Here is a 12848-nt window from a genome sequence, read left to right as displayed (position 1 = left end):
TTCTTTTACAACCCCATCTATAAATATATTAAACAACTATGGTGACATTACACATCCCTGTCTAAGACCTACTTTTACTGGGAAGTAGACTCCCTCTCTTCTACACACCCTAACTTGAGCTTCACAAATCCTCATAAAAAATCTTTACAGCATTTAGTAACTTAACACCTATTCCACATACTTGCAACATCTGCCACATTGCTCCCCTATCCACTCTATCATATGCCTTTTCTAAATCCATAAATGCAATAAAAACTTCCCTACCTTTATCTAAATGCTGCTCACATATATGCTTCAATGTAAACACTTGATTTACACATCCCCTACCCACTCTGAAACCTCCTTGCTCATCCGCAATCCTACATTCTGTCTTACCTCTAATTCTTTCAATTATAACCCTACAGTACACTTTTCCTGGTATACTCAGTAAACTTATTCCTCTATAATTTTTACAATCTCTTTTGTCCCCCTTCCCTTTATATAAAGGGACTATACATGCTCTCTGCCAATCCCTAGGTACCTTCCCTTCTTTCATACATTTATTAAACAAAAACACCAACCACTCCAACACTATATCCCCCCCCTGCTTTTAACATTTCTGTCATGATCCCAATCAGTCCCACCTGCTTTACCCCCTTTCATTCTACGTAATGCCTCATGCACCTCCCCCGCACTCACATCCTGTTCCTCTTCACTCCTAAAAGATGGTATACCTCCTTGGCCAGTGCATGAAATTACCGCTTCCCTTTCTTCGTCGACATTTAAAAGTTCCTCAAAATATTCTCGCCATCTACCCAAAACCCCCATTTCCCCATCTTCTAACTCCCCTACTCTGTTTTTAACTGACAAATCCATTTGTTCTCTAGGCTTTCTTAACTTGTTTAACTCACTCCAAAATTTTTTCTTATTTTCATTAAAATTTCTTGACGGTGCCTCTCCCACTCTATCATCTGCTCTCCTTTTGCACTCTCTCACCACTCTCTTCACCTTTCTTTTACTCTCCATATACAGTGGACCCCCGCTTAACGATCACCTCCAAATGCGACCAATTATGTAAGTGTATTTATGTAAGTGCATTTGTACGTGTATGTTTGGGGGTCTGAAATGGACTAATCTACTTCACAATATTCCTTATGGGAAAAGATTCGGTCAGTACTGGCACCTGAACATACTACTGGAATGAAAAAAGTTTGTTAACCGGGGGTCCACTGTACTCTACTCTTCTTATAACACTTCTGATTTGTAAAAACCTCTCATAAGCTAACTTATTCTCTTTTATCACACCCTTTACTTCATTCCACCAATTACTCCTCTTTCCTCCTGCACCCACCCTCCTATAACCACAAACTTCTGCCCCACATTCTAATACTGCATTTTTAAAACTATTCCAACCCTCTTCAAGGTGATGAGGTTAACAAACAAGTTAGGTAATAAATGATTAGGAGAGAGAACGGAGAAAGTGAATTTATTATTATTAACATACTGGCCGATTCCCACCAAGGCAGGGTGTCCCGAAAAAGAAAAACTTTCACCATCATTCACTCCATCACTGTCTTGCCAGAAGGGTGCTTTACACTACAGTTTTTAAACTGCAACATTAACACCCCTCCTTCAGAGTGCAGGCACTGTACTTCCCATCTCCAGGACTCAAGTCCGGCCTGCCGGTTTCCCTGAATCTCTTCATAAATGTTACTTTGCTCACACTCCAACAGCACGTCAAGTATTAAAAATCATTTGTCTCCATTCACTCCTATCAAACACGCTCACGCATGCCTGCTGGAAGTCCAAGCCCCTCGCACACAAAACCTCCTTTACCCCCTCCCTCCAACCTTTCCTAGGCCGACCCCTACCCCGCCTTCCTTCCACTACAGACCTATACACTCTTGAAGTCATTCTGTTTCGCTCCATTCTCTCTACATGTCCGAACCAGTGAATGTGTTCAGATATTTGGGAGTGGACTTGGTGGATGGGTATATGAAAGATGAGGCAAATCACTGAATGAAAGGAAGAAGGTGGGTGATGCACTGAGGTATCTGTGGAGACAAAAACTGTTATCAATGGAGGAAGAAAGGAGAATGTATGAGAGCACAGTGGTACCAACACTCTTATATGGGTGTAAAATAAGGGTTGTGAATGTTGTAGCAAGGAGGAAGCTGGAGGCAGTAGAGATGACGTGTCTGAGGGCAATGTGTGGTGTGAATATTATGCAGAAAATGCAACTTTAGATTCAGTAAAATTATGCATTGCATATAAAGTGCTGAGGATAAAATTGACAAACTCACCAGTGAGCAAAAATTGCATTTTCTATACGAGACTATATATTAGTCTTTAAAATGAGACCAGTTTGATCAAAACTGTATGGTTGGTTACCAAGATATTGTTGCAAATATGTTGCAGACATTTGTAGGTGATCTCAAATATGACATTTGGAAATTTTATTGGTTTTCTCTATGTTGCAAATGTTTGTAGGTGATTTTTTCACATGTGTGACATTTGACAAGTTCATTTTCTTCTCAGTTCCTCATATGATGAGGCATCACATCAATTTTATGTTCTTTATGGTGGCTCAATAAGCTAAAAAAAAAAATCCAGTGATGTTACAAATATTTAAAAAAAATTGTTGTCAGAACACTATCAAGAATTCACAATGAGAATATAAAGTACCCTGTACAGTAAAATTAATGAAATGTATATCAAATAATAATAGAAAATTAATAATGCATACACAAAAGTGATTAAAGGAAGCAATGGTAGTACAGTATTGACAAGTGGAAAGAATACATGAGGATGGTTACAGGTACAGGAAACATTCATTATAAAATTCTTAAAAGACAAATGTCTGAAAAATGTGCATAGTAAAAGTACTGTGTGTGTTTTTCAGCCTGATGATCAGATATAAATTGTGTTAATCTACATAATGAACAACACAGTGTAGTACAGTGTAGTATACATGCTATACATACATCATTTACATGTGCACTGTGTAATGAAATATATTCTAAGGGATTACAGTACTGTACCTCAAAATCAGTGGTGATAGTCTGAGATTGGACACCAAAACGAAGGTCACAGGCAATAGCTACACAATTCTTGCCCTTCATGGCAACCACACAACCACCATTGTAATTTAATATACTCTGCAAAAGAAAAATAAGATAACTTTGCTACCTCTTTGTATTTTATGAAGTTATACAAATGCCATATGTACCATAGTTTAAATACATACAGTATTATCACTGAGAATTATGATAATTTAACAGGAGTGAAAAATCACAAGTTTTAGCCAGATTACAAGCTAGGTAACTGGTACAGGTCCTCCATCACAAATCCGGCATCATTGGGACTTGTAGTGTGCCGGATTACCGAGTTTGCCGGATTACAGAGTGGTTAGGTTAGAATACACGTAATAAAATTAACCAACTTGACTTACACAAAGTTCATTGAACATTGGCAAAAATCGAACATTTCCACTACTTTGAACTCAATTTCAAGGTACTTTTCGTCATGAAAGCAATCAAAATCATGTCTATTTCTGTAATATATCTTCCATTCTATCAAACGAGTCCAAAAAAATGAGAATACAACTATAAAAACCATACGAAAATATACTGCAAAGAGGCGGCTAATGGCTGAGAAGTGAACTCCCTTATTTATTGTCCGTCTTTTTTATTTTTGTTGTACGTTAAGAAACATCTTTCCATCATACATTGCCCAAGTTTCAATGACATAGCCCAACAAACAACCGAGAAAAAAAAAATTATTTACCAAAAATCATATATGGCAAGCCCAAGCCAGGTACTGGAAGTAAGTCACTTTGACTTTTTTGGGTTATCCTAGGTTTTCTATACATACACTGCTATGTATGATAATCTATGTAACTGTATTTGTGTATACCTGAATAAACTTATTTACTTCTAGTATGTCAACTGAGTACAAGAAACCACCCATTCACTTATTTCAAATACCCAATAAAGTGGTCAGAAATTGGCAATTTCGCCAATTTCACACAAATTTCAACAGACGCCAATTTCAAAATAGGGTCCAGAATAAACAATGCAGACATTTCTTGCACTAAAATAACATTTTCTGTTCATTAGTCATGGCTACAGGCCCCTCTTATATTACTCTTGCTTACCATTTGGAATTTTTATTCACAAAAAAATAGAAGATTTACTGTTATAAAGACTGCTGCATTATTGTAATAATTGCATAAATAATGTCAACCCATTCTTGACTCTGTATTGGAATTTGTACTGGCAGGCGGATGGTAACGTCATCTGTTTACTCTTCAGCTTCTCTAAAGAATAAAACATTTTTGCTACTGTGAGCGCAATTTTAAGGTATTTTTTGTCATGAAAGCAATCCAAATCATATCTATTTCTGTAATATATCTTTCATTCTATCAAATGAGACCGAAAAAATGAGAATACAGTGGACCCCCGGTTTACGATATTTTTTCATTCCAGAAGTTCAGGTGCCAGTACTGACCGAATTTGTTCCCATAAGGAATATTGTGAAGTAGATTAGTCCATTTCAGACCCCCAAACATACACGTACAAACGCACTTACATAAATACACTTACATAATTGGTCCCATTGGGAGGTGATCGTTAAGCGGGGGTCCACTGTATAACCATAAAAACCATACAAAAATATACCGCTAAGTGGCCGCTAATGGCTGAGAAGTGAACTTCGCTATTTATGGTCTGATTTCTTTCATTTTTGGTGTATGTTAAGAAGTATCTTTCCATCATACATTATCCAAGTTTCAATAAAATAGCCCAACAAACAACTGAGAAAATAATAATAATAATAATAATAATATCTTTATTTCCTACACTTACATGTACAAGGTAAACAGGCCTAGCTGACACCAGTGACATACTACTACAGTATATAGAAAGCCGCTTGTTATGCAGAGTATTTCAAGAAAATTAGGTCAGTGTCCCAGGATAACACCCACACTAGTCGGCTAACACCCAGGTACCCATTTTTCGATGGGTGAACATAGACAACAGGTGTAAAGAAACACGCCTGTTTCTACCCTGGCTGGGAATCGAATATTTATTTATTTATTTATTAATTTATTTATTTTATGTCTTTGCAAACAGTACATTGAGATTTTATATTTACAATAGTGGGTTGCAATGCAAAGAGAGCCTCTATTATGCCTAGGCATTATGGGCCAACTTAACATTATTGGGTTACAGTCTACTTAACACTAAGGAGTATATCATAGTTGAACAGTAGGATAGTAATTATTTCATAGTTGTACAGTAGAATATTAATTATGAATGAGTCAAAATTTGTATAATACAAAGATATATTTATATTCAAAAATACTTTTTGTGAAGACAATGATTTAATTATATTCCTGTCAACAATGGATAAAAGGTTCAAAGTGATTGTTTCATTATAAGAGCATAAGAACATAAGAAAGGAGGAACACTGCAGGAGGCCTGCTGGCCCATACTAGGCAGGTCCTTTACAATTCATCCCACTAACAAAACATTTGCCCAACCCAATTTTCAATGCCACCCAAGAAATAAGCTCTGATGTGAAAGTCCCACTCAAATCTAACCCCTCCCACTCATGTACTTATCCAACCTAGATTTGAAACTACCCAAAGTCCCAGCCTCAATAACCCAACTAGGTAGACTGTTCCACTCATCAACTACCCTATTTCCAAACCAATACTTTCCTATGTCCTTTCTAAATCTAAACTTATCTAATTTAAATCCATTACTGCGGGTTCTCTCCTGGAGAGACATCCTCAAGACCTTATTAATATCCCCTTTATTAATACCTATCTTCCACTTATACACTTCGATCAGGTCTCCCCTCATTCTTCGTCTAACAAGTGAATGTAACTTAAGAGTCTTCAATCTTTCTTCATAAGGAAGATTTCTAATGCTATGTATTAATTTAGTCATCCTACGCTGAATGTTTTCTAACGAATTTATGTCCATTTTGTAATACGGAGACCAGAACTGAGCTGCATAATCTAGGTGAGGCCTTACTAATGATGTATAAAGCTGCAGTATGACCTCTGGACTTCTGTTGCTTACACTTCTTGATATAAATCCCAGTAATCTATTTGCCTTATTACGTACACTTAGGCATTGCTGTCTTGGTTTAAGGTTGCTGCTCACCATAACCCCCAAGTCCTTTTCGCAATCTGTATGGCTAAGTTCTACATCATTTAACTTACAAGTACTAGGGTTATGGGCACTCCCAAGCTTCAGAACCTTGCATTTATCTACATTGAACTGCATCTGCCACTTTTCTGACCAAGAATAGAGTTTGTTTAAATCCTCCTGAAGTTCCATAACATCTACGTTTGAATCAATTATCCTACCTATCTTTGTGTCATCGGCGAATTTGCTCATATCACTAGTAATTCCCTCATCAAGATCATTGATATATATTATAAACAACAACGGGCCCAAGACTGATCCCTGTGGAACGCCACTTGTTACAGATCCCCACTCGGATTTAACCCCATTTATGGACACTCTCTGCTTCCTGTCAGTGAGCCATGACTCGATCCACGAGAGCACTTTTCCCCCAATGCCATGAGCTGCCACTTTCTTTAACAGTCTATGGTGCGGAACTCTATCAAAAGCCTTACTAAAATCTAAGTAAATAATATCAAATTCTTTATTGTGGTCAACAGCCTCAAAAGCTTTACTGAAGAAAGTTAATAAATTAGTTAGACAAGACCGGCCTCTTGTGAATCCATGCTGAGTATCATTAATCAAGCTATGCTTATCGAGATGGCTTCTTATAATCTCAGCTATAATTGACTCTAGTAATTTGCCTACAATTGAGGTCAGGCTTATTGGGCGGTAATTTGACGGTAACGACTTGTCCCCTGTTTTAAAAATAGGAATTACATTAGCCATCTTCCACATATCAGACACTACACCTGTTTGAAGAGATAAATTAAAAATATTAGTTAATGGTTCACAGAGTTCCATTTTGCATTCCTTAAGAACCCTTGAAAAAACCTCATCAGGACCCGGCAACTTATTTTGCTTCTGTCTGTCTATCTGCTTCACAACCATCTCACTAGTGACTGTGATGTTACATAATTTATCTTCTTCTAGCCCACTGTAAAAATTAATTACTGGAATATTGTTAGTGTCTTCCTGTGTAAAAACTGAGAGAAAATAATTATTTAAAATCAAGCACATTTCATTCTCTTTGTCAGTAAGGTGCCCATAGTTATTTTTAAGGGGACCTATCTTATCTCTAACTTTTGTTCTATAGACCTGGAAAAAACTTTTTGGGTTAGTTTTAGAATCCCTAGCAACTTTAATTTCATAGTCCCTTTTAGCTTTTCTTATCCCCTTTTTAATGTCCCTCTTAATGTCAATATACTGATTCATAAGATGACCCTCACCTCTTTTGATACACCTATAAATTCCTTTCTTATGCCCTAGTAGATATTTGAGCCTATTATTCATCCATTTTGGGTCATTTCTATTTGATCTAATTTCTTTATATGGGATAAACGCTCTTCGAGCAGCATGTATAGTGTTCAGAAAACTGTCATATTGATAGCTCTCTTCGTTACCCCAGTCAACAGATGATAAGTGTTCTCTAAGCCCATCGTAATCTGCTAAGCAAAAATCTGGGACTGTTACTGAGTTATCGCTACTATCGTACTTCCATTCAATGCTAAATGTAATTGATTTGTGATCGCTAGCACCCAGTTCCTCTGAAATTTCTAAATTATTAACAAGGGATTCATTGTTTGCCATAACTAAGTCAAGCAGGTTATTTCCCCTTGTAGGTTCTGTCACAAACTGCTTCAAAAAACAATCCTGAAATACTTCTAAGAAGTCGTATGATTCTAAATTCCCAGTCAAGAAATTCCAATCAACATGACTAAAGTTAAAGTCTCCTAGAATTACTACATTATCGTGCCTTGTGGCCTTAACAATTTCCTCCCATAGTAGTTTCCCTTGGTCCCTATCTAAGTTTGGGGGACGGTATATCACTCCTAAAATCAGTTTTTCATGCCCCTCTGAAAATTCTATCCAAACAGACTCTGTATGTGTTACTTCAGACTTAATACCCGTTTTTATGCAACAGTTCAAGCGATCTCGGACATACAATGCCACCCCACCCCCCCTCCCAATACTTCTATCTTCTTGGAACAATTTAAAACCCTGAATGTGACATTCCGCAGGCATGTCCCGACTTTTTTAATTAAACCACGTCTCAGTTAAGGCAAATACATGTGGGAGTACATAGGTGAGTATGTGTGTACTGAGTATTTAGCATTTAGTCTAGGGTGATTAAGTGGCTTTTGAGAAAAGTCTTAAATTGATTTTCAGACTGGGTTACTTTAATATTTTGGGGCCCTTTATGTGCATAGAGTTTTTACAGTGTGATATGGACACGAGGCATATCAAAAAGAGATCTGTATCTTGTGTTGTGGTCATGTGTCCTGTTTAGGTTGGTGAGGAGAAGTTTGAGTGGAGGGTTTATATTTGCATGTATTGTTCTGTGTATGTAGTAGGCACATGAATAAGTATGGATGTTCTTAATGGTGAGCAGATTCAGACTTTTGAAAATTGGTGGAGTATGCTGGTGGGAGTGGGAATTTGTTATCATTCTTACTGCTGCCTTTTGCTGGGTTATTAGAGGTTTTAGGTGATTGGATGTTGTTGATCCCCATGCACAAATTCCATATGTAAGATAAGGGTATATGAGTGAATGGTACAGTGCCAGGAGAGCTGATTGTGGAACGTAGTACCTTATCTTTGATAGTATGCCTACAGTCTTGGAGATTTCCTTGGTGATTTGTTGTATGTGTGTCTGGAACTTAAGGAAAATCATATATTGCTAACCCAAGCCAGGTAATAGAAATAAGCCACATTGACTTTTTTGGGTTATCCTAGGTTCTCTACACATATGCTGCTATGTGTGATAATCTATATAGAGAAAATAGCTTTTTTGTTTCAGGTTTATGGTGCAGTACGAGTGTATATCACAGTTAGCCCTGTGCTATACTCCGTTTTCTCTAATATAATCCCCCAAGACAAGGATAGGAGAATGGTATTTGTATACCATATCCTCTTCATACCTCTGTCGAATTGCTCGGTGTTATGCCAAATATTATTTATTCTGGAGTATTTAACATGTTTTATGTTATTTATATTTTTATTATGTCATATCAGATCAATTGTGATAGGCAAATAAGCTGTAGTGTTGATATTAGTGTAATAATAAAGCATATTCTCCTGCATCATGAGACTGTGCTCATGGCAACCGACAGTGGCTTCAAAGCCACCTTATCTTTAACCCTTTGAGGGTTTCGGCTGTACTAGTACGGCTTACGACCCAGGGTTTTTGACGTACTAGTACGGCTAAATTCTAGCGCCCTCAAATCTAGTGGGAGACAGCTGGTAGGCATACATATGAAAGAATGGGTCTATGTGGTCAGTGTGCGCAGTATAAAAAAAATCCTGCAGCACACAGTGCATAATGAGAAAAAAAAAAACTTTGACCATGTTTTTGGAATAAAACAGCAACTTTGCACTGTATTTTCGTAAGGTATTTGTTATTGTATTCTAGTTTTCTTGGTCTCATTTTATAGAATGGAAGACATATTACAGAAATTGAGATGATTTTGACTGGTTTTACAATGAAAAGTACCTTGAAATTGAGCTCAAAGTAGCAGAAATGTTCGATTTTTACCAAAGTTCCAAAGTAAACAAATCATGCCAAGCGTCCAATACACGTCAACTGGTGAGTCTAATATTCTTTCACAAGTGCGCTGATATTATTTATGCCATTTCTACACTAATGCAGTAGTCTGCATAACAGTAAATCTTCTATTTTTTGTAATAATAAAAATTGAAAAGCCAAAGAAATATAAGTGGGGCTGGGGATGTCTAATGAACAGAGGAAATGTTATTTTAGTGCCAGGAATGTCTTTCTTGTTTATTATGGACCCTATTTGGAAATTGGCATCTTTTGAAATTTGTGTGAAATTGGCAAAATTGCTAAATTCTGAGCACTGTATTGGATAGTTGAAATCAGTAAATGAGTGGTTTCTTGTACTCATTCAATAGAAAAAATGGAGTTCTAGAGAAATAGTTATGATTTTTGTCGACTAGTACACAGGAATTGGCCGAAAATATGGCTCAAAGTGGGCAAAATCGCCGATGCGTAAACATCGTCGAGACCGCTAACTTCGCGAGAGCATAATTCTGTAAGTTTTCCATCAAATTTCGTACTTTTGGTGTCATTATGATCAGGAAAAGATTCTCTATCTTTTCATAAGAAAAAATTATTATTTTTTTTTTTTTTTTTGGAAATTTGGCCGACCGTGAGAACAAGTCTGAGAGGGCCTGTCGACCCTCAAAGGGTTAATGAATAATGTACTGTGTTGGTGCTTTTCATAACGAGAAGCATTTCTTTTATTCATTGGAACCATGGCTAGGGCTAAAAGTAAGAAGGTTAAAACAATAAATGGAGAAAAAGAAACTGGAATGACTTATGCAGCAAGTAGCGCCACCAAACAGTACCAGCAGGTTGGTGTGGTGACCCTAGAAATTTGAAATTATGCTAGCCGAAACTAGTGCCAAATAACTGAAGGAACCGAATAACTGATTGCTGGATTTGTGATGGCGGACCTGTACTGAAAAAAACATACAAGTAATGAAATTCAATTTTTTTTATTCTTCCTATAACAAGTATGAACTAACAAGAAAATAATTTTGTAATGAAACAAGGTTTCCAAATAATAACAAAACAAAGCCAAACCTTGCATCAGTTCTAAACTGAACTAGGTATTGTATATACTGAAGGCAAAATGCTTCAAGACAGTTTAAATACTGTAACTTAATATTGTACAAAATATAACAGGAGATTTAAAATTAAGATTAAGATGTTTATTTTGACATGATACATGGTTGTACAGAGGAATATAATAGTTGGGTGTACATGCCAAAAGCCCCTTTGATATATACCTTTGATATACCTTTGAATAATTCGAGAGTATATCTACTCTCTGGGCCCGGCCATGGGCCAGGCTCGTCTGGTGCTCGCCTGGTCAACCAGGCTGTGCTTTGTGTGCAGAGCATTTCGGGCAAACTTAAGATTAACTTAAGATTAAGAAGGCAATAATAGTTCATATGGCCATTAGATGAGTTACAGTAAGTACAAGAGAACTGAATATTCTATTAGGTAATGCTACATGGCTTTGATAAGTCTAGTAGAGAATTATTACACTACTGAATTAGTTTATAAAGATTACAGTATTACAATTGAACAAGTTAAAGTTAAAACAATTTACAATATGATGTATTACAGTTTAGTACTATTTAAAACAATGAAATTTGGTATTACAATGGAACAGTTTTAAAAACAATTTACATTATGAAGTATTACAATTTAGTACCATTTAAAACAATGAAATTTAGACATCCTAATTTTGAAGTAGTAAGTGGTTGAGCATTCATCAGCACAATGTGAGTAGTTTTTGAGTAATTAGTAGTGATTAGGTACAGTTTGTCTGGTTAATTTTGTTAATTTCTGGTTAATTTTGTAGGGCCTTAAACTGATTTCCAGACAGGGGTCCTTTAATACATTCTGGCAATGAATTCCAGATCTTCAGGCCTTTTACGTGCATAGCATTTTTGCAAAGGGAGAGATGGACATGAGGGATATCGAAGAGTGATTTGTCTCTTGTATTATGGTTGTTTATTTTTATTTTATTATCACACTGGCCGATTCCCACCAAGGCAGGGTGGCCCGAAAAAGAAAAACTTTCACCATCATTCACTCCATCACTGTCTTGCCAGAAGGGTGCTTTACACTACAGTTTTTAAACTGCAACATTAACACCCCTCCTTCAGAGTGCAGGCACTGTACTTCCCATCTCCAGGACTCAAGTCCGGCCTGCCGGTTTCCCTGAATCCCTTCATAAATGTTACTTTGCTCACACTCCAACAGCACGTCAAGTATTAAAAACCATTTGTCTCCATTCACTCCTATCAAACACGCTCACGCATGCCTGCTGGAAGTCCAAGCCCCTCGCACACAAAACCTCCTTTACCCCCTCCCTCCAACCCTTCCTAGGCCGACCCCTACCCTGCCTTCCTTCCACTACAGACTGATACACTCTTGAAGTCATTCTGTTTCGCTCCATTCTCTCTACATGTCCGAACCACCTCAACAACCCTTCCTCAGCCCTCTGGACAACAGTTTTGGTAATCCCGCACCTCCTCCTAACTTCCAAACTACGAATTCTCTGCATTATATTCACACCACACATTGCCCTCAGACATGACATCTCCACTGCCTCCAGCCTTCTCCTCGCTGCAACATTCATCACCCACGCTTCACACCCATATAAGAGCGTTGGTAAAACTATACTCTCATACATTCCCCTCTTTGCCTCCAAGGACAAAGTTCTTTGTCTCCACAGACTCCTAAGTGCACCACTCACTCTTTTTCCCTCATCAATTCTATGATTCACCTCATCTTTCATAGACCCATCCGCTGACACGTCCACTCCCAAATATCTGAATACGTTCACCTCCTCCATACTCTCTCCCTCCAATCTGATATTCAATCTTTCATCACCTAATCTTTTTGTTATCCTCATAACCTTACTCTTTCCTGTATTCACCTTTAATTTTCTTCTTTTGCACACCCTACCAAATTCATCCACCAATCTCTGCAGCTTCTCTTCAGAATCTCCCAAGAGCACAGTGTCATCAGCAAAGAGCAGCTGTGACAACTCCCACTTTGTGTGTGATTCTTTATCTTTTAACTCCACGCCTCTTGCCAAGACCCTCGCATTTACTTCTCTTACAACCCCATCT

At 37.4% G+C, this 12848-nt stretch overlaps 1 protein-coding gene across 3 annotated transcripts in view; it reads right to left on the bottom strand.

The window, feature by feature from the left end:
• Window positions 1-12848, bottom strand: part of Prosbeta3 (proteasome subunit beta type-3) — a 63463-nt gene that overhangs the window by 26434 nt on the left and 24181 nt on the right. For 2 of the 3 annotated variants that reach the window (XM_070085338.1, XM_070085339.1), the window contains one exon: window positions 3021-3137. The exons of the other annotated variant lie outside the window; for it this stretch is intronic. In XM_070085338.1, coding sequence (XP_069941439.1) covers window positions 3021-3137 — 117 coding nt within the window. The remainder of the gene's footprint in view (window positions 1-3020; window positions 3138-12848) is intronic. 3 annotated transcript variants of the gene reach the window in all.

Source organism: Cherax quadricarinatus, chromosome 15, assembly GCF_038502225.1.
Source record: "Cherax quadricarinatus isolate ZL_2023a chromosome 15, ASM3850222v1, whole genome shotgun sequence".
Lineage (NCBI taxonomy): Eukaryota > Metazoa > Arthropoda > Malacostraca > Decapoda > Parastacidae > Cherax > Cherax quadricarinatus.
The sequence above is the reverse complement of the archived record's forward strand: the minus strand, read 5'-3'. Positions and strand labels throughout refer to the sequence as shown.